The sequence below is a fragment of the Malaclemys terrapin genome, chromosome 17 (genome assembly GCF_027887155.1).
Source record: "Malaclemys terrapin pileata isolate rMalTer1 chromosome 17, rMalTer1.hap1, whole genome shotgun sequence".
NCBI classification, from domain to species: Eukaryota; Metazoa; Chordata; order Testudines; family Emydidae; genus Malaclemys; species Malaclemys terrapin.
This window is the reverse complement of record NC_071521.1, coordinates 4,872,429-4,900,005: the sequence shown is the minus strand read 5'-3', so window position 1 is coordinate 4,900,005 and position 27,577 is coordinate 4,872,429. Positions and strand designations below refer to the sequence as shown.

At 43.5% G+C, this 27,577-nt stretch overlaps 1 protein-coding gene across 8 annotated transcripts in view; it reads left to right on the top strand.

Moving 5' to 3' along the window:
- The window catches only part of DAB2IP (DAB2 interacting protein), a 407,650-nt gene that overhangs the window by 219,679 nt on the left and 160,394 nt on the right, over window positions 1-27,577 (top strand). For 3 of the 8 annotated variants that reach the window (XM_054007202.1, XM_054007203.1, XM_054007197.1), the window contains one exon: window positions 3,535-3,653. The exons of the other annotated variants lie outside the window; for them this stretch is intronic. In XM_054007202.1, coding sequence (XP_053863177.1) covers window positions 3,535-3,653 — 119 coding nt within the window. The remainder of the gene's footprint in view (window positions 1-3,534; window positions 3,654-27,577) is intronic. 8 annotated transcript variants of the gene reach the window in all.

Sequence of the window (27,577 nt, the reverse complement as noted above, 5' to 3'; positions counted from 1 at the left end):
GCAAGTTGAGTTATGTTGAGGAGGGGACTTATACAGGTTGGAGTTTCTGATGACTTTCCGGTGTGGTTGTTTCTGGAGGGATACTTTGTTCTCCTTCAGCTTTCAGTGGATTGTCATTTGTATTATAGCCTATTAAACTGTCTTTGTGCTTCTGAATATTTAATCTATTTAAGATAATAGCACAGTGTTTCCTATCATTTATTTATTAGTACTAAATGCTGCCCACACTGAGGTAGAAATAGACCCTGCCCCAAAGAACTCTCAATCTAAGATTTATAAACAGCATATGGAGGACAGCAGAATGCTCTATTCTAACCACTAGGGACTCTCCAGGAGATTGTATCAAGACTGGAGTAGAGAAGTAGTGGTGCTGGAAGATGCAACTAGCATCCCCTCTAGAGATCAGAGTTCAAATCTTGTCTATGGTCACCAGTGAAGATGAGCTGGATAGTCTTATTCTACTTGTTGTTATACCACAAAAGCATGGCAGACACGCCCAAGAAACCAATTCCTGCTTGTTTTCTTTCTCTCTCTCTCTCTCTCTCTTTTCCTGGGGCAAGCCAGTTCTCCACTCTGGGTTTGAGTTACCCCATCTATAAAAATCAGGAATAATAGTTTCCCACTCTTGTGAAGTTCCTTATGTATGAATGACACACACTATGTAAGTGTAATGTGTTGATATAATGTTATAATTTACCCACATTAAAATCTCTGACATCTAATTCTCGCACTGAAGCTGGCAATGAAAACTGAAAATGGCACAGTGTGTTCTCCTGCTGGTGACGATGAATGTTAAAACAATGGGGAACAGAAGGAATGCAATGTCTTATTGCAATCTTCAATTTTAATTTCCAAGCCCTGCTCGAATCATCTAGCAATTGTCAAGATGTGAAATGTAAGATAGCGTGAGATGGCCGTGATCGTTTGTTACAGAAAAATATGTTTGTTGCATTCTCAGTTCCCTGTCCAGAGTTAAGAGCTGTTACTGGATTTTAAAGAAGTGGCTTGATAAAGTTAAAACATATAATATTTTAGCTAGGCCTGCAGAGATAAAGGCAGTCCAATCTCTTGCTTCTGGATTGAAGCCGGTTTGCCACAGGGGTTAGGGAACAATGCACAATTGGCCAGTTGCATTTTTTCCCTTTGACCTTCCTCTGAAGCATCACGTATTGGCTGTTGCCTGTACCAGAAGACCAGACTTGATGGACTGAGGGTCTGATCTGATATGGCAGAAACTACAGTATGTCCAAGAGAAAGTTGCTGGATCTTTCTTTTTTTGGTTGCCTTGGAGGAAATAATGGTACAGAGAGGCTATATGGGTGTGGCAAAATGCTTCTCCCTCCCTTTCAGAGCCCAGATACCCCACTGAGGCCAGTGATTATACAACTGGATTTAACAGATTATACAACTGTTCCCTTTGGTTTACTCTGAGGTGAATTTCACCCAGTGTGTGTTTAATGTTGGGTAACATATAAAAGGTCTGTTTCTCTGTGTGCTGGACATGCAAGAGACTGTAGAGTGACATAGCAAGTGTGGGGATGTCTAAGGCATGCATGAAAGAACAAATGGTCTGGCAAGTCTATGAGGCAATAGATGAGGATGTAACCTTTGATGAGACTTATTGTTTGGTGGGTTTTTTTTAAAAAGACCTCCAGATTTGCTACTGCAGAGAGACCTTGTGTGCCCTTTGTCTGGGCTTCTTCTCACTTCCCTGTTCCATAGAGAGGAAAATGCTATAATGGCTATTTTCCACAACTGCAGTGCTTTCTGAAAGGGCCTTCACTGTCTTGTGCATTTCTCTTGTAGCATGACCTGGTAGTCACATGTTCTGCTATGGATGGTCTAGATAATATTTAGTTCAGAGTGCAGGGGACTGGACTAGATGACCTCTCAAGGTCCCTTCCAGTTGATTCTATGATTCTATCCCCATTCCAATGAAACAAGTGGTTCTGAAAAAATGATTTGGCCTAGGAATACAGGTTACATGCCGCATTCATGGGGGACTTGGCCTCTGGGTGAATCTGAGTCACCTTTACCTATCTGAATGTCTGTTTTTTGATACAGTTGCAAACTAGGTAATTGCTTGTAAATCAGAAGACTGCATACACTGCCCCAGGAAGTCCTGGTACTGCAGAACATCTTATCTGACCCATTGACACTGTGTCTGGGAATGAGTGTTTTTCATGAGAATGGACAGATTGAGGGCCTGTGTTTCATTTAGCTGTACTTGGTTCTTCTCACAAGTCTCTTCTTGAAAGCGAGAGACACTATTTACACAATGCAGGCGTGCATTTGTTTATATTCAGGAGACACCTAGAGAGAGACAGAACCGGTTCCCAGGATTGGTTGGAAAAGTGGAATAGCCTAGCATGGCTGAACATGCTCCATGGGCCCCAGGTGGGGGGACTGCCTCAATTTACCTGCGAGTGAGGTTCCATTCTCTCGGATGTCAGAATCCTAGTTTGGGCTAAGCATGTCATCACCACCTCAGTGAGGATAGGACTGAAAAGAGGCACATGCTAGATCTCAGCTTGTGAAATAACTGGCCAAGGTGCCTGCTTCCATCTGCCTTGGCCCCCTCCTATGACCATGTATCCCAGAGAGGGGAATTGCTCTCTGGGCTCCTATCACCATGTTTTTGTTCCTTTTAAATGGCTTGTTACCTTATGGTCATTATGGCGGTCTCCTCAGCCCTTCTCCTATCCTATAAGGGCTGGGCACCATAGCAGCATGATTCTTTTATTGCCTTACTTTGTTCAGATTATGTAGGACAATAACTCATAGCAATAAGCAAATAACACATTAGAAGCTTTGCTATTAAAACATTTAATGCTAGCCTTAAAGCACTGCAGTGTCTGCTACTTATATTTCAGAGGGGAGGTGGCACCGCATATATGCTGTCTGTCCAGTATAGGTCTGTCCTCTCTCTATGCAGGTAGTGTAGGATGTGTATGTAGGTTATTCTAAAGCTGCCCATTGTAGGAGTGGGGTGGGGGGGGAGGATATTTGATGATACATTTTAAAACAGCCTTGTCCAGTTCCACTCGCCTGGAGCAAGCAATTGGGGGTTTTCGGACAGGTGAGTAAATTATTGTCAATCCCTATTCCAGTCGCTGTGGCATGGAGCAAGCAAGTCCTTGTGCCTGGCAGAGAGTCCTGGCAGCGGTGCCAGGCTGAGTCAAACAGAACCGCGAGTCCAAATGTTTCCTCTTGTTGGGAGTTGCAATATGCTAGTCTTGTCTCTCAGACAGTATTTTTATGTGAGCTGATGGTTGCCAAGGTAACCGAGGCTTAGGGGAGTCTCGCGTCTACGTAGCTCGCTGGCCTCTGCAAGCGCTGGGAGCAGATGTTGGATGGAATCCTTGGAGCTGGAGCTGACAGCACGAACAATGCTTCCAGCAGTTGCAGCTGAAGGGTGCTGGAGAGAACAATTTGCCTAGTCGTGCTTGGGTGCAAGGGAGCAGGTTCAGGGCTCCCGCGCTCTCTCTTTTTTTGGGGGGGGTTATAATTTAGTATTCTTATCTCACCCCACAGGGGTTTCTCAGCCGTCGGCTTAAAGGCTCCATCAAAAGGACAAAGAGCCAGCCCAAGCTTGATAGGAACAGCAGCTTCCGGCACATTTTACCTGGCTTCAGGAGTGTGGACAATGAAAGGTAAGGGAACGTGTGTGTGTGTGTGCGCGCGGGAGGGAGGGAGAGAGAATGAGGTTATTGATTTTCCTGGGCTTGCTAATATACTGCTCATCTCACTTGGAGCATAGGGCTAAATGTGCAGTAGAAGTGGGCTCATTTAATCACAGCGAGGGGCGATTTTAATTTGCAGAAGAGCAAACAATGCAAATCCACCCTTTTTAGGCTATCAGGATTAGAAACCCATCTAGTCTACTTTTTTAAATTTGGTAATAAACTCTAAGCCCCTGCCCTGGCACGCAAATAGCTCGTGGATGCAGCTGCAGAAGATGAGGCTGAGGGAGGGAGGTGCTCGCAGACTGTGCTACATTGAGTATTACAGGGTCACACAACACTCTGCAGACAGCAATGTTTAATAATATCAACTCACTGCTTCCACAAATCCCTCCTTCCTCCGGCCATCGACCCCCTTCGTTTACTGGGCTGGATCCTTTGGATGCTTCTTCCTGCTGAGCCGCGAGAGGAGCTTTCATCCGGGAGAGGGTGTGTTGTGGGGAATGTGCAGATGGATCAGAGGAAGCATTTGACAGGGGATGGCTAGCCGGGGAGACAGATTTAAAACAAAATCAAAGGGGGTGAAATCCAGTTTTTATTAATTCTGAGCTGGAATGAGATGAGCCCTTTATCTGCTTTATAGATGTACATACATGCGTGTTCATGTCTCACACACACACACACACACACACTTAAAGTGATGCGTATTTCTATATGAACATATTTATTTACTGACTCTCGCAGATCAAGGTCAGAGTTGGCTAAGTCTGACTCCATGGCCAATCATGGAAATGAACCAAACGTTCTCTTGCAAAAGAGGAACCTTTCAGCTTTAATGTGAATCTCAATAGAGAGTGACACAATAGGAAAAGAGAGCCAAGAAAACTCCATGTATGAAAAATAGCAATGACCAGATGCTAAGGATGATGTAGATCAACGGTTGGGAACATGTTGTAGCAATAGTGGCTTAAAACATGGTGTAGTCTTTGCTTTGGAATCCGCTTTGTACTTCTGTTTTAAAAGCAATGACAACATTTTCTTTTTGGCGTTATTTATTTGGGTAGGGAAATGGGTGTTAATTTTTGAAGCCCCATAAATGACAACAAGTGGTCTGTATTTTTCTTTGGTGCTGCCTACAAGCATCTCTCCTTCTGAAAGTGTCTGAATCTGAAAGTGAAAGGGTTTTGCTGACCAGTGCAACGCTGTATTTCAGAGGTTCGCATATGGAGAGGGAGAGCAGATGTGATGCCTCTGCTGAGATTTTCATGTAGACTCTAAGTAGGGCACTGTGTTCTGCTTGGAAGCCAAGTGAGCCTAGGTAGGCATCAGGGGATGTGCCTGTGTTGTTGTTGCTGCTGCTGCTGCTCTCAGAGGAAGAGCTGGCTGCATTAGACACTGTTTTCTCTAAAATGTACATCAAAAGTCTAGCTAGAAGGTTTGTTTCTCTGTGTGAATTGGTAACATGGGGAGGGGACTTTACTCTGGGTCCTTGACCTTCCCTGCAGGGATGACAAAACAGTAATCACCACAAATTAGGACTTGTAACTTCCTTTCCCTTTCCCTTTCCCTTCTGTGGATCAGTCTCTCTCCCAGGGTGAGAGTCTCAAGAGTTCTTGAGCTGTTAGTCTGCTGTCAGATACAGACAGACCTTCTGCAGCCTTCATATTGGCTGGTTCTTTGAGTGGCTGTTGTAGGTTTTCAGTGTAGGTCTTCAGGGGTTGGGAAGAGTAAAGGTGACATTCACTAGCAGTGAACACAACCACCGGTAGTTGTGCATAGGAGAGCTAAGGAACTGAAAATGCAAGATAGGGTGACCAGATGTCCCGATTTTTATAGGCTCAGTCCCGATTTTTTGGGTCTTTTTCTTATATAGGCTCCTATTATGCCGCCACCCCCATCCCGATTTTTCACACTTGCTGTCTGGTCACCCTAATGCAAGGTCTTCTGTTAGTGCATTGCCTCGTAAACTTCATTTCCTGCCACATACATTTGTGTTTGACTTGTAGGGGACCAGGCAATGCTTTTTTTTTTTTTTTTCCTCTCGAATGCAAGTGCCCAGCCTGTCCAGCTTTGATAGCTGTGTCAGAGCCACAATACACGCTAATATCACTTTGCATAGGACCAGGGATTACAGATTAATCTTGAATTAAAGATTATATCCTGTGATGAAACCTCCAGGAACACATCTAACCAAAATTGGCAACCCTACATAGGACGTTGTCTTTGTCAACTGCTGTTCTCCTAGAGGTGAAAGAAATCTCTCCGCTGTATCTGCTGAGCCTCTTGGAGCCACACCCAAAGGTTTCTGTTATGACTGTTAACTTTAAAGTATTAAGTTCCTATGTCTACAAAAAGCACAATATCCGAAGTTCTGTATGTAAAAGGACGTGAATGTTTCACACCATTCTTGCTCATTTTCCACACTGTTTCCTTGTGTTCCCTGTGACCTAAGAAGTGTTTCAGAGGAAGCAGCTTGGATCAGAACATTTTGTCTTTTAAACATTTGGTTGGTGACTCCGTCTTGTATCCAGGCTGATTCTCCTTCCTATCTGGTGTGAGAAGCTGCGATAACCATGCATTATTTGTGTGTACCAGGGCTTCATAGAATTTTGCTGGGAAAGAGATGCCATGGCAAAAGTGAGCAAAGCAATGGATACAATCGAAACGCATGTGTCTTAAATATTAGCCCTGGCAGATTGTAGTTGAGTCGGTGTGTCAGCATCTTTGTTATGTATCATGCCCCTTAGTTGCTTTTTTCCTTTGATTCTCACACATCTTGTCTATCCAGCTGTATATGGTACAAGTGAATAAATAGTGTGTGTGTACGCACGCACACACACACACACACACACACACACACACACACACCCAGATTCAGCCAGATAGAATACGATGTATGCATCACACACATACAGTCATACAGAGTCTGGATGTAAACGGATGAACCATATGTTTTCTTTTATATAAACAGACATATGATTATGAACTCGAATAAATTATGTAAATTTCAAAAAGCAAGTGGTTACCTACCACAATAGGGGGAGAGTCTGCGTGATGGGAGTTTTGTTACAAAACAAAACCAGGAACCATTATTAAATATGGGAAATGTTGGCAGAATGTCTCACTGGCACCGGTGCAGAATTGCCTTGTTAATTTTACAACAGTCTGGCTTTCGTACTTTATATTGGCACAAAGAAAGAGGCCATGTTCTCATGGACGGTCAGATTGCTGCTCCCTTCTTAGAGGAGGGATGGCAGTTCTGACATGCCTGTTCTCTTCTTGGCTGGAGTTTAAATGGCATCTGCAGAGGTTCCACTTTCATATCCAGGCATTTATTTGTGAAGTTGGACTCTGTGTGTGTGTGTGTGTGTGTGTGTGTGTGTGTCTGGCAATTGAACCTCAGGGAAATATATTTTAATGAACTCTCAGCTGACACCTTTTGATTGTTTTTTCGTGCAGACTGTCTGAGGAATCATTCGAAGTGCTGTGTAAAATATACCATAGATAGTCCATCAATGCATTAGTTTGTAGCAAAGATTTCCCGTGTGCCTCGCTCTGTTGGGTTTTATGTTGTCTGGAAAGAGATGTGAATCAGGACTGGCCTGCTATTCTGTAGATCTGGAAAAGGTGTACTTCGGGCTTACATCGAATTGAGTAAGTTGCTGTGGAGTAAAATCAGAGTTTTTTGCGTGGTAGATGCTGGGTCTTGCCATCCTTACTCGTGCTTGGCAGCACCTTACTCTGTGAAAATCCCCACTGATTTCTATTCAGCGTAAGAGTGGCAGAATCTGACCCAATATGAGCAACTATTCATCATGAGATGTGCATTAATCTGATGCAATCTGTTTATACAAATGCAAGGTATAAATGAGGGCTGTGGAATGAACCCTCCTGTCTGTTTGTTGGCTAGTCAGATTGCTCGTTAGCGGTAAAAGAGGCTGTGGCTTGATTTATTACAGTGACTGACAGTTTTTCTTGTGGAGTGCTGAATGTTCGCCTTTGTATCGGCCACTTTGGAATCTGCCACAAATCAAGCATTTGGCGAACGTGTTCTCCTTTAATTGGACCCCCGTTCTTCTAGTAAAATACGTGAGGAGTTACAGTGCTTAGGACAGGTCTGAGACAGCGAGTGGCATATGGATAACTAAGGGGAAGGGGATTACTCTGCTGTAGTTATTAATTACTGCTGTTAGTTTATTTCCAATTGATTTTTATTATACTGACCTTTTGAAAAATGTATTCAAAGAGAAAGAAGACTCCCAGGAATTGAACCCTTTTACATGGGATTTTTTTTTTTTAGACTTAAGTTTATGAGCAATGAACCTGATCCTTCTTCCTCTGAAATCAATGGGAAGACTGCTCTTGATCTTGGTGGGATCAGGCTGGGGCCCTCATTTAGAGGGGAAAACTGTGTGTGTCTGTGTTTTTTCTCTGCTCACTGCTGTAATGACTGTTGACAATGTCCTGAAGTCTGAGTGCTCTAACTCTTAGAAACGTCTTGACAGGGTCTGAGTTCAGGAGCAAATGATAGTCCCTAGCTTTAGGGCTTCCTTTTAATTGAGGATTTTCAGAAGGGTGGGGAATTGGATTTACTGGTACGGTCATCGAGAAATGGAGGACAAGAGTGCCCTCCAATAACTGGTGAGGCAGCCAAGCTTGCTAACATCAGTGCTGGCACACTGTCTGTCTTGGAGCTAAATCACAATAAAATTGAGATAATTAACCATCTGTTGGCGTGTGACATGCCTACGGCTTTCAACCTGACTAAAATGGACTGCCACGCCTCCCGTCTGGGATCTGTGCAAGACCCTGGTTTGGCCTTTCTAGTGTTCTTGAGAAACATAACTGCAATGGCAAAGATCCCGTGTTGGGGCTTTTTCACAACAATAAAGGGTATTTTAAAAATATCCTCTGAATTCAGTGCTGTCCAAGATGCCGGATTCTCAGCCTGGCAGAAGGAAGTTCTCTTCCTTGGGGGAAAGGTGTAGCACGAGCAGCAGCACTACCTGTCTCCCAATAGCACACCTCCACCTTAATTGGAAGGAGCCATGTCTAGGGTCGGTAGGTCTCCATGTTTTCTCCCAACTTTGTCTTCTCGGCTGAGCTAACAAGGAAGCCAACTGTGGCAGCTCTTTTCTTCGGTATGCCGACCTGGCCCCTGGAAACTAGACTGAGCCCACCAAATGCATTGCCCTGAGGCCCCCGTCTGGTGGTGGTAACTTTCAATCTCTCCCAAGCTGGGGTAGATTTGAACTGGCGCCCTACATATGAAATAGTTTCTTTATGAACCCAACTCCAGCTCCATGTTATCCTTTTACTTCAGTAAATTAAGTTTAATTCCTTTTTAAAAGAATAAACAAAAAGCAAATTTAATGTACTGAATTAACAGACTAGCATGGAGTGGAACTTTCCTTACAACTGATCATTTAGCACAGGATGGGTTATTTGGCTCTGGGTGTCACGGTTATAAGGTTTTCGTTGCTGGAGATTGGGTTTCTTTTTCTTTTGAGTTTTTATTTTTGCACTGATGGATCTTGGTGACTACATGGCAGAGGCAGCTAGTGTTCCACACAAGGTGAAGGGCCTGGACTTCTCTTCTCATCTCATCTCTCATATCTAAGGCTTTGATTGATACCTGTCTTGTTAGAACTCATTAGATAAACTTGAGCAGAATTAGACGAGGCAGTTGTACAGTCTACTTTTCATGGCATGAATACCCTCCGATTACATTGACATGGTAAAATGTAATTCCTTTACTTCTTCCACGTTTATTTCCCTGTTCTTGTTACTCTGGTATAAACTCACTGAAATTAATGGGGTTTTGGGTGTTAGCAATGCAACATCCCCTAAATGTTTGTATGGTGTGAAAGGGGAAAATCCCATCAGCTCCTTCTGTATATAGACAACCACTGTTTTAGCCTGTTAAAATGATCATATGGTATTTCTATATAAAGATGTAAGTTCATCAAGCACTTGGGACCTTTTGTACCGCCTATTATGAACAAATACAGAAGTAAATCAGCAAAATAAATAAATAACCCTCTAAATTGTTTAATTACAATATTGATCTTTCCTGAGTGTACTTTTCTGTGCATACCTAGAACTCATTTAGAATTAAGAGAGACTCAATTACAAAGGTTTGTGATTATTTTGCAAGTTTTCCTACATAATTCCAGGAGATAACAACATTCCATTTAAGCTTTTTTTTGGCTCTGCAAAAGTCTGAACATATGGCCAATTGTTAAATGAGCCTCAGTCTTGGAAGGGATGCAGCGGTGAATTTAATGAATAGCACTGAGGACTTACAGTAGCATTCCCCCCTCCCCAAATTCTTTTCTCTATCCTAGATTCTTATTTACAGCCCCCATGGGGGAGAGAACATGCGCAACCAGTGGACTGTGACACTTGAAAGGCTTCTTTTGGCCTAGCCATAGCGCATCTATCACTTTAAAAAGCTGCACCGTGCTAGTAAAGTACATTGGAGAATGAAATCCATTTTTAGATCTAAAAGGCAATTGTTTATTCTCCGGGAATCAGATCTGCTACATTTCTATCCTAGTGAAGGTGGTTGGGCCTGATGAGAATACAGTGGCCTCTGAACCTGCCGTGCGAAGTCTGAGAGAGTCACTTTATTTCCTGTGTGAGGAAGGATGACTCATATTGCAGAACGAGGCCACTGGCTGGCCCTGGAATGCATGAATGCCTTTCAGAGCTGTGTTCGGAAGTGCCACAGTGCACTCTCCTCCAGCTACTTACTTGAATAGCATGAGACGGTGAGGGTTTTCAGGCAGGTTCAGTTATTAAAAGCAGGGTGTTCAGTCAAAAGTGAACTAATAGTGTGCTGAACACTGCAAACAGGCCTGTGGCTTTCATGACAAGCCTGCTTTCCGAATGCACTGTTCAGGCTGTCAAACTTGATGACACCGTGTATGAAAACCATTTAGCTCTATCAACAATCAGGGATTGAAATGCAAAACACAACATCCAAGGACAGTAAAAAACAAGGAGCATTTGACAGATAATTGGGTCTGTTTTATCACGCACTAGATGGTGTCTGCTCCCACCCCCCATCAGTGAACAATAACGTGTGGCTAAGATTCAAGGACAATCACAGGGTTGCTGGCCTCCTGTAGTACCTGCACTTATTTCCAGGCAACCTTGTTTAGGAATATGCAAATCAGCCTGTTAATGGGATTCCTTTGCAAAATATTTCATGAACCAGAAAATTAATTACTGGTCTCTAATTAATGGCTATGTTGGAAGACTATGGTAAAACGAAAGAGGGAGCTGCTTTGCAGAAAGAGAATATCTGTTCTTCACCAAAAGGTAACGTTCATCCTCTTTTATCACAGCATTAAATAAACATAGAGTCAGGATACTCAAACATTAAAGAAGGGAAGCTGTTCTTAATAGTAAGAGGTTGTTTATAGTTTGATTCACAAGAAGCACTGAATCAGAAGCAAAGATTCTCCTTTAGAAACGGAAGTATTCAACCATGTAACATACAATAACTTCCCTTATACAGGTGGCTTAGGTTTACACCATGTTGACAATAGTATTTATTCCCCTTTGAAATCAAGTTGATGCTGCAGTTAATGATGGATGACGGGGGCGGTATTTGCTTGAGTCAGTTTCCTGGTTGGGGATTCATTGAAGGAATGCTGGGAGTGGAATTAGCAGTTTTGTTCTTCATGTGTAATGGTGATGGGAGTGTTTACTGTCAGGGTGTTGGCAGGCTCAGACCTAGTCTCACAGTATTGTTTGCCTTGAATTTTTTGTCTAAGGAAACCTAGTGAAGGCTCTTAATGAGTATGAACGGAATGAAGATCGGCCTTATTGTCAACCCTTATAGAGAGACAATTTTTAAATAATTCCCCTTGTGCAACACACACACACCCACCCACCCATCTCTGCTAATGGGATTTGAGACAGGCTAGGCACAATGTGGTGCTACAGTGTCTCCTGAGGCAGGCAGGGCTCAGTTGTTTCTGTGTGGCGGAGTAGGGAGTGCGGGGTGCATTTTGTGCCCCTGAGGCTATCCAACATAAACAGGTTTGACATTCACAAGGAAATAGGTAGGGACTTTCCCTCTCAAATGAGGAAGTCAACTTGGGTAAATAATATAAGGAATTTGTATCGGGTGCCTTTGAATAAAAGGCCGATATTCTCCTTTGACATTTTTCAAGCCAAGATGAATTGTCCCAGTGAATGAAGAAAAATAATAAAGGAAGTGGGGTCAGTTGGAATTTGGAGTGATTCTAATCTTCTCCCCTTGTGGGTTTGTCTGCTTCCCAATTTCCTAGCAGCCCAAACAAAACAGAGCACTGTGGCCCCATGGGGAGCCCTGCTGACACTTTGACTTGTCTCGAAGGCATCTAACAAAATTATAAAATCCTTCCTACTTAGCCATATGCGGTGCTACTGTGATAATTGGCTTCATGCATCTTACAATTAGCTTGCAAAAAAATATGGCTTGCGTTCCTGACCTTTTCTGCATAAGCAAGGCTGTTGTTTCAGGGCTGTCTTAATTACAAAATATAGCGTTGTGTGAGGATAGAGACGACACCCTTGTATCATTGGCTCTAATTTGACGAGACATCATAATGGGGAGTTTTCATACCAGGGGCACCGAATTAGTGTAGCGTGAAGCTACATTTCTCTCTGCCCACTGAATAAGGGGAAGTTAATTTCATGCTCTATCTTTTTGACATTGGTAATCAAGGCATTGTATTGCAGCTGCAGCTGGTTAGCCTTTGAAGAATGTTTGGTAAATAAATGTAACTGGAATTCATTGTTCCTGTACAGAGGTATCAAGTTGATCAACAGACTGAAGGAAGCTTTCCTCTCATTTTACTAATCTTGAGTGAAATTGTGGTTCCAGAGTATCGGATTGATGTTCCAGGGTCACTATTCATCCACTGATTGGCAGGGACGGTGCGAGCCCCTCCACCACCACTGTCGTGTTTTACCCTTTCTCGGGTGGGTTAAAAGTGGATAGTTCCGTTTCCATGACCCATTCAGTCCTTGTCTTTCCTGCTAAGACTGAGATCCAGGGTGCCAATTAGTTCCCATTGCAGCTGATTGCAGGGTGATTGTATGGAGCCAGAAATATTTGTACATGAAGAGTCTTTGTCATGGCATTATACAGCACATTGATAAATGTTACCACTGATTGTGTTGAATTCTTCTGTAAAATCTATTGATATTGGGTATGAACCAGAGTATAGTGTGTTTATTGCTTATTAATCCCTTTGTGTTCCCAAACAGGCCATTTATTCTCACTTTACCTTGGTGAGATTTTCTTATGCAATAAACAAGTCCACTCTAAATTATGTTATGCCTCCATATAGCAGCCAGTCAGTGGCATTAATATTTTCGAATAAATCCAAAGACTGCCGAAGAGAAGTTAATGTGAGAAATAAGAGTCTTGATAAATGACTCCACCATGGCTCTTGCACAAGAAAGGCTTTTTGTAAGTCTAGTGTTTTTCTGTTTATTTTTACTTATTTCACATTAAACAACTAAAAGACACAGGAGAACTCTATCCCAGGACTAGGCATCCAGACCCAAAATGAAAACCCTACAGGCCATGATGAAAATATTACTTCCAAAACTCTCTCTCTTTATATTACATCCACCACAGCAGTGTCCGAAGAACTAAGTGTCCTTAAAACTGTATGCAGTGATATTGAGCACTTTAAAACGTCAAAGCACAGGAGTTACTACTCAGGACTCCCTGGTATCCAAACCCACATGCATCCCACTAGGCCATACTATTACCTTCTCACTTGGTCATTCCAGCTGCCTGAAGAACAAAGGGTTTGCTCATTCCGAGTCCTGTTTGTAAACCAGTCCCCTTTCTTGTAGAAAGGGAGAGTTTTGTTCACACTGAATTCTGACAAACAAATCCTATGGTTGCTTACATTCTGCTTGTGCTTAGCGATGTGAAATTATTTCCTGCGTAGTATATGAGGAGCACAAGGAGGCTTTTAGGGACTTTTGTTACATCAACTGATTCCTGCATATGCCATGAATATACAGTTGGGCCTTGCAAATAATTCTCTGCTGGCATCTTTTAAATGCTCTGGTGTTAAAATAGTGCTGTATAAAGAAGGTAGTTAAGGAGAGAAAAGAAACAGATGGGGAAGAAAGGACTTTTGCCCTGGTGTCTGTAACTAAGCGTTGCAGGATTGCATATTGAGAACTGCGTTTGAGGCACAGTCAAACACTTGCCTGACACAGTATTTCTATAAGTAGTAGGTGCATTGGCTGATCATTATTTTAGCAGTGACGACATGGGGCCTGCATTATAATAAATGGATATTATGTGTAAAGTCATAACAGTTTAGTTACAGCCATCTGGAGATGTGGTCTAGTGGTTAGAACTTGGGGTCTCACCATTTGGTCCAAGTACATTCCTCGTGTCTTGGATGGGATTGTACTCAAGGTGGATAGCCCCTCCTTCCTCTTGCACCATTGTGGCTGTACTCAATGTTTAGTGCGCCAGATCAATCAGCGGTAATGCGGATATGTCTCCTCAAGATAGATTTAGAGCTGGAGGTGTAAGTGTAGACGTAACCCGCGTAACCTTAGGTGAGTGAGTCACTGAAGTTTTCTCTGCCTTAGTTCTCCATCTGTAAAATGGGTTGCGTACCTCACTGGAGATTCATACAGTTTAATGGATCAAATTTTGCCCTGACTTTCCCCACATTCACGCCATTTGAAATGCTGTGGTTGCATGGCATTTCTGAAGAGAGAATTCAGCACATTATTTGTGTGGTGCCTCACGATTACATTTGCTATTGAAGTATAAAGTGTGCATTAGAAATTATCATCATCTTTGGAAATCAATTAATAAATCAGCAATCCCAACAGAATTTGTAAACACAGTGCCTGTATGTTGCAATCATATTTTTTAATGTGTATTGTTTTAAACAAATACACGTTCTTTCTCTGCTTTTTATAGCTGCCTAGCTAGGTTGGCCTCGCTGTCCTTTTTGTAGCAGTATCTAATAGCTGATACTTCAAAAGAAGGCAAAGCAGATAGTATTTTATAATACCAGTAATTATTGAGTTGTGCAGTGCCTGAAGTGTGGGTCAGGGGCAAATCCCTTCCTGACCCCTCTCTATGCTCAGCATGCATGTACACCCTGGCACATGACAAGTGATCACTGCCATGTAACCGGGGTGGGGAATAGTGGCAGTGCTCAGGTTCTGTCCACACTCCCAGAGTAGCTGGAGGATTTGGCTAAAACAGTCTGCAGGGAAAAAGGGTAACCATGCTGGTAAGTTAATGTTTGTTGTTAGGCTTCAGAGTCATCAACTCGCTGAGATGTGCTCATTCACACCTGCCAGCGAGGTATTGTTTCTGGTGGTTTACGTGCGGACTCAATCAAAGAATACTGCATAGGGTCACATTCTGCAGGGCTTTCGGTTATGTGCCCCTCCCCCCTCCCAAATCTGATAGCTAGAAACCATTTTGTCATTTTTTTTTAAATTAAACCTTAAATTCTGCAGAAATTGACAGAATGGTAATTAATTGTAGTTAGCATTTCTGGGGGCTTTCACAGACATCCTGGCTCGGCGTAGTCCCATTCCTCATACCATTTATAGCTTGTATACTGCAAAGGTTATTATTGGTTATAAAATTATCCAGCCCTTGTTTCAATTAATATGGTTTTAAATCTTGCTTTAGTCCTCTGTGAATTCAGCCATAGCAAATACCTTTCTCTTTTGGTCGAAGGGAATGTTTAAGGTCAAGTTTAGTTCGAGTTCTTTTCTCTTCTGTTTTAAATTCCACAATACGTTAATTTGCAGCTTTCTGTGCAGGGGAACAGGAAGAGATGCATATGGAAGTAGAACGACAGAGCCTGGGCAACATTTGCAAGCCTTTGTTTGAAGTTCTTCCGAAAGATACAGATGTTTGACATGTATATCTTGTTATCCAATTTCGTACTGCAGTGACCATGCACAGAAATTCGTTGATTGTAGCTGGAGGCAACCTGTGCACTGAGCTCACTGCTGGCTACTAGCTCTACAGAGCACTGGATATGATGATGATCTAGGCTTGTGAATACAAAATAATTGTGTCAAGTACATCGATCGATTAGAAGAAAAAGCTGGAAAAAATATACCACTCTCCCCCTTCATTACCCCACATGTTAACAGAGCCTTGTGCATATTATCGGGGACCTCTGTGTTGAAATTATCATAATCATTAGGGAGCTCTCACCGATTGTTCTGCAGTGCATATATATTGTTCCTGTAGTAATATTACAGGCTCATTTTACTAGCTACAATATTTGTGGATTTGATTTTTGGTACATTTACTGTCTCAGTCCCATTCTCTGCAGCAAAATTCAGACTGTGATTTTTGAACAACAAAAAGAAGCAAGAATTTAATTTAACCACTTGCATGTTCAGTGCATTTGAGCAACAAATAAAATAGCAGTGTTTGAAAATACTTCCAGTTGCCTTGAATCCATGCAAGAAATAAATTGCGGTGCACTTGGCTTAACCCACATGGTTTCTGCTTGTAGAGTAACGTGATAGAGGGATTTAGCAATTCATTGTACATAGAAGGAAAGTGGCATTAATTCAGAAAACAATTTAAATGTATTAGTAATGCAAAAGCCATAGATTTTACCTCAGGCTATCCCCTTTTATGTAGATTTACAAATATTTCTGGCTTCATGCAATCACCCCTGTGTTCTGTTGCCAGTGCATGAGGGAATACACACAAGTGCTACTTCCCCATAGGAATCCTTCTGGAAACTAGTCCTGCAATACTTATCAAGTGATATACATAACTCTTTTGTACTCTGAATAATTAATATTATGCTGCCCTTGCTATGAAAAAGCTTTGTTCCATTATATAAGTGTTTTCCACTGGACTCTAGACCGTCTGGTGATATTTTGCTGCTTTGGAGATTTTTTCCTGCATCCTTTTGAGAACTAAGAGCAAGAGGTTGGGGGGTCATCAGCTTGTATTAGCTCATTCCTCTCAGCTGAATAGGATCACATCAGATGATGGCATCTATTGTCCTCTCTGTGCATGCAAGTAATCCTCATGGGCATTAATGAAGGCCAAAGGCTGTCCTTGTCATGCATTGAATACCTGCCTTAGGGTATGTTTGTTCTTTCTGAGCCAAATGTGACACTTCCATGATGAGGAGTAACATGACTCCCATATTGCTACCTTACCAGGCCATTATGCAGCCAGCTGCAGGCACTGGCAAACCAATTCTGCCACTAGCGCAGGATGAAACTTGGAGACTTTTCTGATCTATCCACATCTCTTAAGTCTGCAAAACTGGGCTGGAGATGTCATAAGAAGAGACTTTTTTTTTTGTGAGCCTCCTGGCATTTCCAATCAAAGCTGGAAATATGATGAGACCAGCTTTTCTTGTGACATTTCAACAATTCCTGTCTTGGCCATGACCAGAAACCAGAAGGGAAAGAAAAAAGTAACTTGAGTTCACGTTTCCAGCATCCTGAAGCTTGGAGGTATCGGGATCTAGGGGGTTACTTTGGGGCCACTATAAAGAGAGGAGCCACCTGCAATATGAGACTATTCCTCTGTGCTCGGATTTGGAACGGGCAGAAAGTACAAGGGCATTCAGACTCTGGGCACTGGTTTGGACCATTTCTATCTCTTGAGAGATCTTAGAAGATGGGTCTGTACGTCTAGGGCCAGATTGCACCAGGTTCGCTACCCGTGAGTGCTGAAGTGGCTACTTTAATACTAGCCATTATTGGCAAGGATTGTTTTTAAATCATTGGCACAACATTGTTTGTACTCTGGCCTTTTTAATGTGGCTTTTACTAACTCTAAGTAAACATGGAGATGCTCTCTGTTTATGCAGCGATTGTGTTTGCAGGCTTAAGGGGTTTTGACCAACAAACTGCAATTAACTGTGTGACACTAGGCTGTGTGCTCACAAGTACCCTGCTGGGTGATGTACATTCAGTAGCACTCATTGGGTCCCTGCAGAATGATCCATCTATTTCCTGAATTGTATATTGGCTTGGCAGAAGCACTCTGTGTGATGTCTCCCTGACTTGCCCAGAATTAATATTCTCCGTTCATCATTCAGACCTTATTAATTTGGGGCTGGGTAGAAGATTGGCAGGAGGTTGATAGGAGATGAAAAAGTTACTGCAAATTTGGACTCCCCTTCTCTCCTCCTTGTTTGCTTATATTAGAGTCTACATTTTAGAACTGAGCCAGAATTGAAATCCCAGCATCCCATGCATGAGAGAGAATCCAGTCACAAAGATGTTTGGCTAAGGCTCCAAATGAAATGGCTACATTTAGCCTTTCTAGGGAGTACAACCGTGGTGGGGGGGAGGGAGGGGTTTAAGGCTTGCTTATCAACTGCACAGAAGAGAACAAAACTGTCCTGTACATGTTAAGGTGCCTTAGTCCAAACCACCCAAGTACTCAGCCATAGCCCATCCTTAAGAAAAGGAAATGGAATTTCTCTCTCTTCATTGTCTAGCTCCATCCCTGCTCCAATCCATGCACCCTCTAGGCTATGGTAAAACTTGTTCACATTATTCCCCACATCCATGGAGCAAGCGGGAAGAACTGGAAGTATTAGTCCATAAGCTAAATTATTACTTACTTGGTAGGATAAATCTCAGGGCTGGAATATTGCTATAGAGGGGAAGAGTTAGTTCAAGACCTGATAATAATGGGGAACTTATTTTTCCAACAGATGTCTGGGTAGTTTAATATTGCAAAACATAAAATTTCCAATAAGTTCTTTGACTGTGTTGGAGACAACTTTGTGTTTCAGAAAGTGGAGGAAGTAACCAAGGGACAACCATTTTAAAGACTTGATTCTGACCAGTGGGAAGGACTTGGTAGTAAATCTGAAGGTGGAAGGCAATTTTGGGTGAAAGTGATTATAAAATGATAGATTTCATGATTGGGACATGGACTTCAAAAAAGCAGAGTTTAACATACTCCGAGAACTGGTACCTAAGGTCTCATAGGAAGAAAATCTAAGGGGACAAGGAGTTCAGGAATGCTGCCAGTTTCTCAAGGAGACATATTAAAGGCACAACTGCAAACTATCCTGTTGTGAAGCTAAGATAGGAAGAATAGTAAGAGGCCATTATGGCTCCATCAGGAAGTCTTTAATGACCTGAAAATAAAAAAAAGAATTCTACAAAAAAGTGGAAAGATGGATGAATTGCTAAAGACAAATACAAAAGAATAGAATGAGCATGTAGAGACAAAATCAGAAAGGCTAAGGCACAAACTGAGTTACACCTAGAAAGGGACACAAAAGGCATAAGGATAATGGAGTGGAGAGTATACTTATAAAATTTGTAGATGACCCCAAGCTGAGGGGTTATAAGCACTTTAGAGGACAGGATTAGAATTCCAAACAAATTGGAGAATTGGTCTCAATTCTCCAAGATGAAATTCAGTAAAGATAAGTGCTAAGTACTTCATTTAGGAAGGCAAAATCAAATGCACAACAACAAAATGGGGAATAACTGGCTAGGTGGTAGTCCTGCTGAAAAGGATCTGGGAGTTATAGTGGATCACAAATTGAATGTGAGTCAACAATGAGATGCAGTTGCAAGAAAAGGCTAATATTATTCTAGGGTGCATTAACAGGAGTGGTGTATGAGAGACACGGGAGGTAACTGTCCTGCTCGTTACCACTGGTGAGTATGCAGCTGGAGTACTGTCTAATTCTGGGTAACACGCTTTAGGAAAGGTGTGAACAAATTGGTGGCAGTCCAGAGGAGAGCAAAAAAAAAAATTATCAAAGGTTTAGAAAACCTGATCTTCAAGGAAAAGTTAATAAAACTGGGCATGTGTAGTCTTGAGAAAAGAAGACTGAAGGGGGACCTGATAAGACTTCAAATATGTTAAGGGCTGTTATAAAGAGGATAGTGATCAATTTGAAAGTAGGACAAGAAGTAATGGGCTTAATCTGCATTAAGTAAGATCTAGGTTCGATATTAGGAAAAGCTTTCTAAATCTAAGGCTAGGTAAGCACTGGAACAGGCTTCCAAGGGAGATTGTGGAATCCCCATCATTGGAGGTTTTAAAGAAGATTGGACAAACACCTGTCATGGATGGTCTAGGTTTGCTTGGTTCTGCCTCAGTAAAGAGGCTGGATTTGATGACTTCTTGAGGTTCCTTCCAGCCTACATTTCTATGATTCAGTATCCTGCTGAGCCACTACCCTTTCTTGGAAGATTAAAGGGACACTCAGGACCACAGTAGATCTAGAAGTCTTGTTAGGCAAGTAGAAATCTACCAGAATGCATGAGTCCTCCCCAAGTGGGATGAATTAAAGACTCGCAGAGAGTGCGGGGTTTTTTGTTTCAGTCTAGTAGCTACAAAAATGTTAGCCAACAATTTATAATCTGCTTCACCAGTGAGACTGTGTAACATGGAATCCTTGGGGGCTTTTCTTGATTATACCGGTAACCGCAGCCTGGGTCACACTTTGAGATAATTATCCTGATGTCTGAAAGTTAGCAAGTTCATAAAGGAAAAGAACTAGCTGCATTCAAAGGGATTTATAGGAGTATGCTAGCAAACCCTCAATGCTTGGGGATTTATTTAAATTAGCTCTTTTAATTGCTTTCACACCTTCCTCCTCTGATATCAGCTCCAGGAGCCATCTCGGGAAGACAGTCTGGCTAATATTCACCACCACCAGTCATCTCGCTTCCTTTAGCTAGTTATCCCTGATTTTGTTTTCAAAGACATTTGAGCCCGATATAGCGGGTAAGGCAGAGGACTGGGTGCCAAAGTTCTCTTGTTCTTGGTTCTGTTACTGACTCACTGTGTGATTTTGGGCAAATCGTTGACTTGAGCTTTCCACTTGATCTTTCCCATCTGCTGAACAGGGCTGGAAATCTCCACGTAATGGACCTACCTCACCGGACTGTGGGGAGGCATCCTTAATTACAGTTGGAAAAACACTCTGAGATACTCCAATGAAAGGTGCTAGCGAAGGGCAATTTGCTCTTCAGATAAACCTGGCTCTTCCTTTTGATTCCTAAGCACTATCCCTTCCCCTGGTCAACCATGGCCAACTTTTCTTTACGTGGCACTGAGACGTAGGAATTGCCAGACTGAATCAAACCAGTGACCCACCTACTCCTGTATCCTTTGTCTGGTAACAGCCAGTATCAGATGGTTCATAGGACTCAGAGCATCCGCTGGGATGCAAGCGAGCCTATAATAGATAATTTTGGAATAACCCACTTATAGAAAAATGCCTTCCGTCTGACCCCTGCCAGATAGTGGTTGGCAAGGCCCCCCCTCCTCCCAATCTTTCATAACTGCAGAAGTTCTCATTACCTATATACATCTAATTTTGAATCCTATAAAGCTCTAGACCTCAATGACATCTTGTGGCAGTGGGTTCCACAGGTTAATTGTGCAATGTGACAAATTTTCTTTCTTTCAGTTTTATTGTCTGTTCTCTCATTCTTGTATTAGGCGATGGTAGAAGCGCCCAGTTTATCTATGTCCTCTATGCCATTCATTATTTGATAACTCTCCGTTATGTCCCCTCTTATTCCTCTCCTCTTTAAACTAAACATCCCCCTTCTTTACACGCTGTCTTGCATGGAAAGCTTGCCTTGGCTTACATCATATTTATTGCTTTTCCTCATAAGTGCCTTGCACGCATCCCTCAGTGCTGGCTTCAGAGGAAGCAGTGACATATTTTTGTTCCTGCGTGTGTGGAAGTCAGGTGTCTTTAGGGTGACCAGATGTCCCGATTTTATAGGGACAGTCCTGATATTTGGGGCTTTGTCTTATATAGGCTCCTATTACCCCCCCCCCCCCCATCCCCGTCCCGATTTTTCACATTTGCTGTCTCGTCACCCTAGGTGTCTTGGCTGGAGCTAGGACATGTTGGTTTGTTTCCACACTTGACTGCCTGCCTGCTTTTCAGCCCTGGTACGCCTGAGGTGAGTAACTGTAACTGAGACACCGGTAGTGCAGACTAGTACAGTGTGGAAAGAAAGCTGGGAGATGCAAAGAGCCTGGTGTGAGTTAGGCTTGATGACGAGAATGACGACCGCTCTCAGGAAACGCCCATGGAGCTGTAATGCTTGATTGGCTGCAGCCTGGCTGAGGAAGATACAGTCTGATTGCAGCAAGTGATGGGTCCCTGCTGCATAGTTGGGTTCCAAACTTCTCCCCAGCTGTAAGTGGTTTGGCTTTGATTTTTTTTTTAATCTGGTTTTGAGGTAGGGCCCGGAAACAAAATTCAAAGCCAGATCTGAACACGGGGAATTCAGATTCAAGGGCTCTAACAGGAGAGTTTTGGAGTCCCATGTTTTGCTAGATACTGTTTGATCCTCTCTAGCATAAGAGACTAAAAGGGAGAATTACATGCAGGTGATCTGAGAAGTCTTATTACAAAAGAGAAACCTACCTCTCTAGGGAACCTGGACACCCATCACCCCCCATGTCGTGATCTCCCCCAGGCATTGGGTGCTTGCTTAGTGCTGGTCTGCTGCTGCCACCAGACTGTGACTCAGTCTTGCCTGGATTTTAATTTGGCTGGAGACAAGTAGCCAGTGATGCCTTGGTGCCGGCGTGAATCCTGATAACAGCCAATAACAGATGTTCGCTTGGGGGCACCAAGGCCTCGGATGCCTTAAGAGAAAGGAGTAAAAACAAAAGGGCAGCAAGCAGAGGGAGGTCATTTGCCTGCAGAAGGGCCTTCGACAGCCAGCCTGCTAAATGGGCAGCGAAACAAGATGCTGGTTAAGCCAGGCAATGAGCAGTGCTTAGTCTATTGAGTCACGAGCACCTATATCCACAATCGTTCTCCTGGCCAGGGCTGTCAGGCTGCAGCCCTGGATTGTGCCAATGAATGGGAGCAAAGCCCTGTGCCATGGATAGTTTGGATGGAGACTGTGCAAAGCCACAGTGCTTGAGTGGGATCTCCAAGTGGTGATGACTTAGGCAAACATGATGCCTCCCAGGGCAGGACAGTGCACCAGCATTGAGAGGGGGCAGCATGGACTGGACAGCTCTGCTGGCCAGTGCAGAGGAGAGGAGAGCTCTTGCTCCTTCTCATACCTCTCCTCCCTTGGAATGGCTAGCTCCCCTTGGAAGCATTAGCAAGGAGCAGTCCTTGCATGCAGGGAAATCTCCAAACAGTAGCCCCCGAGCATGAGGCTTCTTGTACCTTCCCGAGGTCAGGCACAATATGGCCCTTAGATGGGGTACAGTGTTAGCCTCGCTCATGTCCATTCTCTCTCTCCATCTCGAGGAATCCTCAGCCCTGCTTGTTTCGGAGAGGCACATACCTTTTCATTAGAAGGAAGTGATATGGAGCCGACATTACACAGAGGGATGAGTTATAAAATAATGGGACTAATAAGCATGTAAAATAATCTGACTGTACAAGAGTGCAGTCTATGGAACAGCAGCTGCAGCAAATGTATTCAGGTTATCAGTGTGTGGCTATTCTGTGCTGAAAGGGCTTAGGCGTAATGAGAGTTACTGCTTTGTGGGAATTTCTGGCAATGAATGATGATATTTCCCAGTAACAGCTTAAAAACCAGCGTGAATGTAGTGCTGATTGACAGCCCTGGAGACGTCCCTCTGCTTCTCATCAGAACAGGTGCCAACCACATGGGCCGTGACAATGGTAGCTTCCCCCACCTCGTCCAGCCAGTGTGCCTTAACCCAGCCTTGATGAGAAGAAAGTCCCCATGACCTCCCTGGGGAGAATGTGCCAGTGTTTGTTGTGCTGGTGAGTCTGTGTCTTAGACACGTGCCATAGAGAATGGGACTGAGATCACCATCGTATTTCATACCAAGGAGCCATAAGATGGTAACTTTTAACTACTATTGATCTAGTCTGGTGACCTGTAGAGCCCCTGGCCCTAAAATCCATTGCTAATTTCCTGGGCCAACTGGCCCTGGTCTCAGTTATTTGAAATTCAGGTACATTAGGTTTCTGTGATTAAAATACAAAGCAGCCCATGGCCCGAACGCTCCCACCAATGCCAATCATCAATCTACCAGCTTTGGAAGAGCTAAACTTTTTTTCCACAAGTTATTTCTCTAAATTAAACTCTTAGAATAATTCCCCTTCTTCCCCCGCATCCCACTGTGTTCTGAATCAACATGTGGCATCCTCTCAAGATCTTGACTCTGTGCTATAAACAGGCTGAGGTAATGAATCAATATCTACAGAGAGCCTGAAGTACACTGTGCCACCTGGCTGTCTGGCATTTTTATATTCTCATCTGTGATGTGTTAAAACTACAGACCTTGTCGCTGAGCGACTGTAAAACTATCCTTTGGCACCTTGAGTAGTTTTTCTGGATGCTTTCCTTTGTGCTATATTTTTTTTCTTCCTCTAAATGCCAGCTCATAACAGTCGCAGGATTAAACCAGCATTAGCGAATGCACTCCTTAACAATTAGCATCTGCTATTTGTGCTCCCCACTCTGAGGAACAGGGACAGTCAGTAAAATAGATTGGAGACATTGCTAATTGCATTCATCTTTGTAAATAAATAAAATTCTATTGAATCTATACAAACCATTGTGTGTCTCTCTGCCAGTGTGTTACGTGTCTGGGAGCTGTAGCTGGTTAAATAGTACAAAAATTATTGGCAAATATTTATACTAATAAACATGGTGAATTGGCTCCGCTGCTATTCATGTAATCAATTATCAGTTTATTCACAAGTATTCTGACAGTTACCAGTATATTTGTGAAAATGTTTGTGAAACTCAAAAGTTGCACAGATTTTAGCACCAATGCTTGTTTGTCTGAAAAATCCGTAAAGGGAAGTGTTCAGTGTTCACCATTCTCCTGTTTAAAAATGTATTGTCCATTCAGGGAACAGAAACAACAGTGTGACTTGTGACCAGTTGTGCACAATGAATAACATGATCAGTAGTTAAATTTGCAAAGATCCCTTAGGCTGACATTTTCTGTCACAAACTAATCACCTAATAGGTTTAAAAAAAAAAAAATTGCACAGATTCACACGGGCTGAGGAACTGCCTTCAGGTGCTTTTTTGCCCTGTTTGATCTGAACCTGTGCTGCTGTAGTTCATTTAGATGCTAAAGCATCCTGCTCATGTAGACCCAAACGGACCTGCACCGTGCAAACCCAGTTTTAGGTTAACTGGAGAGCGGCCCAAACCTAAAACCACTCAAGTCGGAGTTTAAATTCAGGGGTGATTCCTAGTCAATTAACTCCATGTGGTTTTGGACAAATGTTTTACTCAGTACTTTTTCTTCATTTAGAGCAGGGAGTCCAACTGATCTGTTGCAAATAAATTATCGGAAGAATTTGGCCCTCTTTCTCTGGTTGTGAACTGGTATCAGTTGTCATAGTTCCACTGACTTCAGTGGGAGTATGACACTATTCACAGCTAAGGGTCTGCCCCATGGAGAATTCTGACATTACACAATTTATAGGGTTGCCCGGCATCCAGTTTTTTACTGGAACACACGGTCGAAAAGGGACCTGGCAGCTCCGGTCAGCACAGCTGACCGGGCCACTAAAAGTCCGGTTAGCCACAGCAGCTGGCTCAATGCAGCTCCCAGAAGTGGCCAGCATGTCCCTCTGGCTCTTAGGCTCAGGTGCGGCCAGGGGGGCTCCATGTGCTGCCCCTGCCCACAGCACAGGCGCTGCCCCGAGCGCCAGCTCCACAGCTCCCATTGGCCGGGAACTGTAGCCAATGGGAGCTGCAGGGCCAGTGCCTGCAGATGAATGGGGACAGCGCGCAGAGCCCCTTGGCTTTCCCTGGGCATAGGAGCCAGAGGGACATGTTGGCTGATTCTGGGAGAAGCCTGAGGTAAGTGCTGCTGGGAACCCGCAACCCCTCCTGTGCCCCAACCCCTTGCTCCAGTCCTGAGCCCTCTCCTGCACCCAAACTCCTTCCCAGAACCCGCACACACCCCGCACTCTGAATCCCTTGACCTCAGCCTGGAGCCCCCTCCTGCACCCCAAACCCTTCATCCCTGGCCTCACCCTAGAGCCCGCACTCCGAGCTGCAGCCCTCATCCCCTGCTGCACCCCAATCCCCCACCCCAGCCCTGAGCTTCCTCCCAGACCCTGCACCCCCTCCTGCACCAACCCCTGCCCCAGCCTGGTGAAAATGAGCGAGCAAGGGTGGGGTTGGGGCCTCAGGAAAGGAGCAGGGCAGGGGTCAGGGCAAGGGTGTTCAGTTTTCTGCAATCAGAAAGTTAAATTTAAAATTTAAATATTAATGGAGATATCCTATCTCCTTGAATTGGAAGGGACCAGGTCACCGAGTCCAGCCCCCTAGCTTCACTAGCAGGACTAAGTACTGATTTTTCCCCAGATCCCTAAGTGGCCCCCTCAAGGATTGAACTCACAACCCTGGGTTTAGCAGGCCAATGCTCAAACCACTGAGCTATCCCTCCCCCTAGAGTTGGCAACCCTACACAATTACTGCATTTGTGTCTGAACGAACACACACACTGCACAGCTTTCCTCTTTTGTGCTCCATGGTGTGATCTAAAACATACACTATGATCACAATTTTCTAAGAGGAGCCAGGAAGGGATATAGTTGTTGGCGCAATGCTGGGACCTCTGAATTTACCGTTCTATCTAAAGGCTTTGAAAGGTGGCTGTCCTCAGTGAGTCCACATCGTGCCCTGCTGTTCCCTTACTGCCCTCCTTTCACTGCATTTGTGGGGCCAGTTTTCCACTACAATAATCAGCAGTTATGGCTCTTATCTTAAATAACACGAAAATAAGCCAGCCTGCCTCCAAATGCACTCCCACTTCGGAGTGTGCAGACAGGCGATATTTTTGAATCCTGTTTGAATAATCACTGATGCTAAATATAGAAGCTAGTGGAGATGGTGGGGACGCTGCTATTTTCCCTGCTGGGGCTTGGGTCTTTCAGCGAGTGCTGTAGTCTCCTAACCCAAACCCAAACCATGGCTAATCAGAATGATTTCTCCACCATGGATTCTGCTGTTTGCTTTCTCTCTGCTTTGCTTCCCTGTTCTTCTTTGCCCTCATAAATACAATACTGGAGCTTATAACAGCAACATGGGAAGTGTCTGAATGGCTAGAAAATCCCTTCACAGCAGTGGAGATGTGATTATTTATTTTATTTTATTGGTTAGTGTGACTGGAATGCAAACTGGGCTTTAATGCCGAAGGGCTTTTCATTTTTAAAGTAATTCCTTATGACATGTGTCAGGCTCTGTTTTATTCAGGTGGGTGGGATGATATTAAACAATAAAGCAAGCTTGCATTTTTCTGTAACTGTATTTATATACACACGCACACGGGCACAGAGGTGCTTATTAGTAGAATGTCATAACCGCATGGCTATACCCAGTCTAAAGCATTTTGCAAATTCCAAGTGGGCATTAAGAGAGAGCATCTTAAATCAACTGGATAACCTCACCTCCCTTCCTCCACTGCCTCTTTGTCTCCATCCTTTGTCCAAACAAAGAGGAGGCTGCAATTCATGTTCCTTAAGTAATGCTCTACGTAAAGCAATGTTTGAGTCCGAATTTCTCTCGCCTAGAAAATCAATATTCTGTGGCCTAATTGCCTTGTTTCAGAGAAATGAGTCGTCATTGAGGGGCTGGGAAGAGACCAAGTGGAAAACCATTGCGAGACAGATAGAAGTAGCTGGCAAATGACTTTGGTTGGTCTCCTAAACATACCGAGGGCATTAATGTGTGAAATTCCAAGAACGACTTAAGGTGGCATTCTCTTCCAGGACACAGACAAGGTGTACGGGCACTTGACTGAGCAAATGGGAGCTGCCAACATGACCGGCCCATGCCACTGGCTGAGCATCAAACTGCCATCCAGCTTGAAATATTAATAACATAGCATCTAGGGACAAAAAGCAGCTAGCAAAGCGATG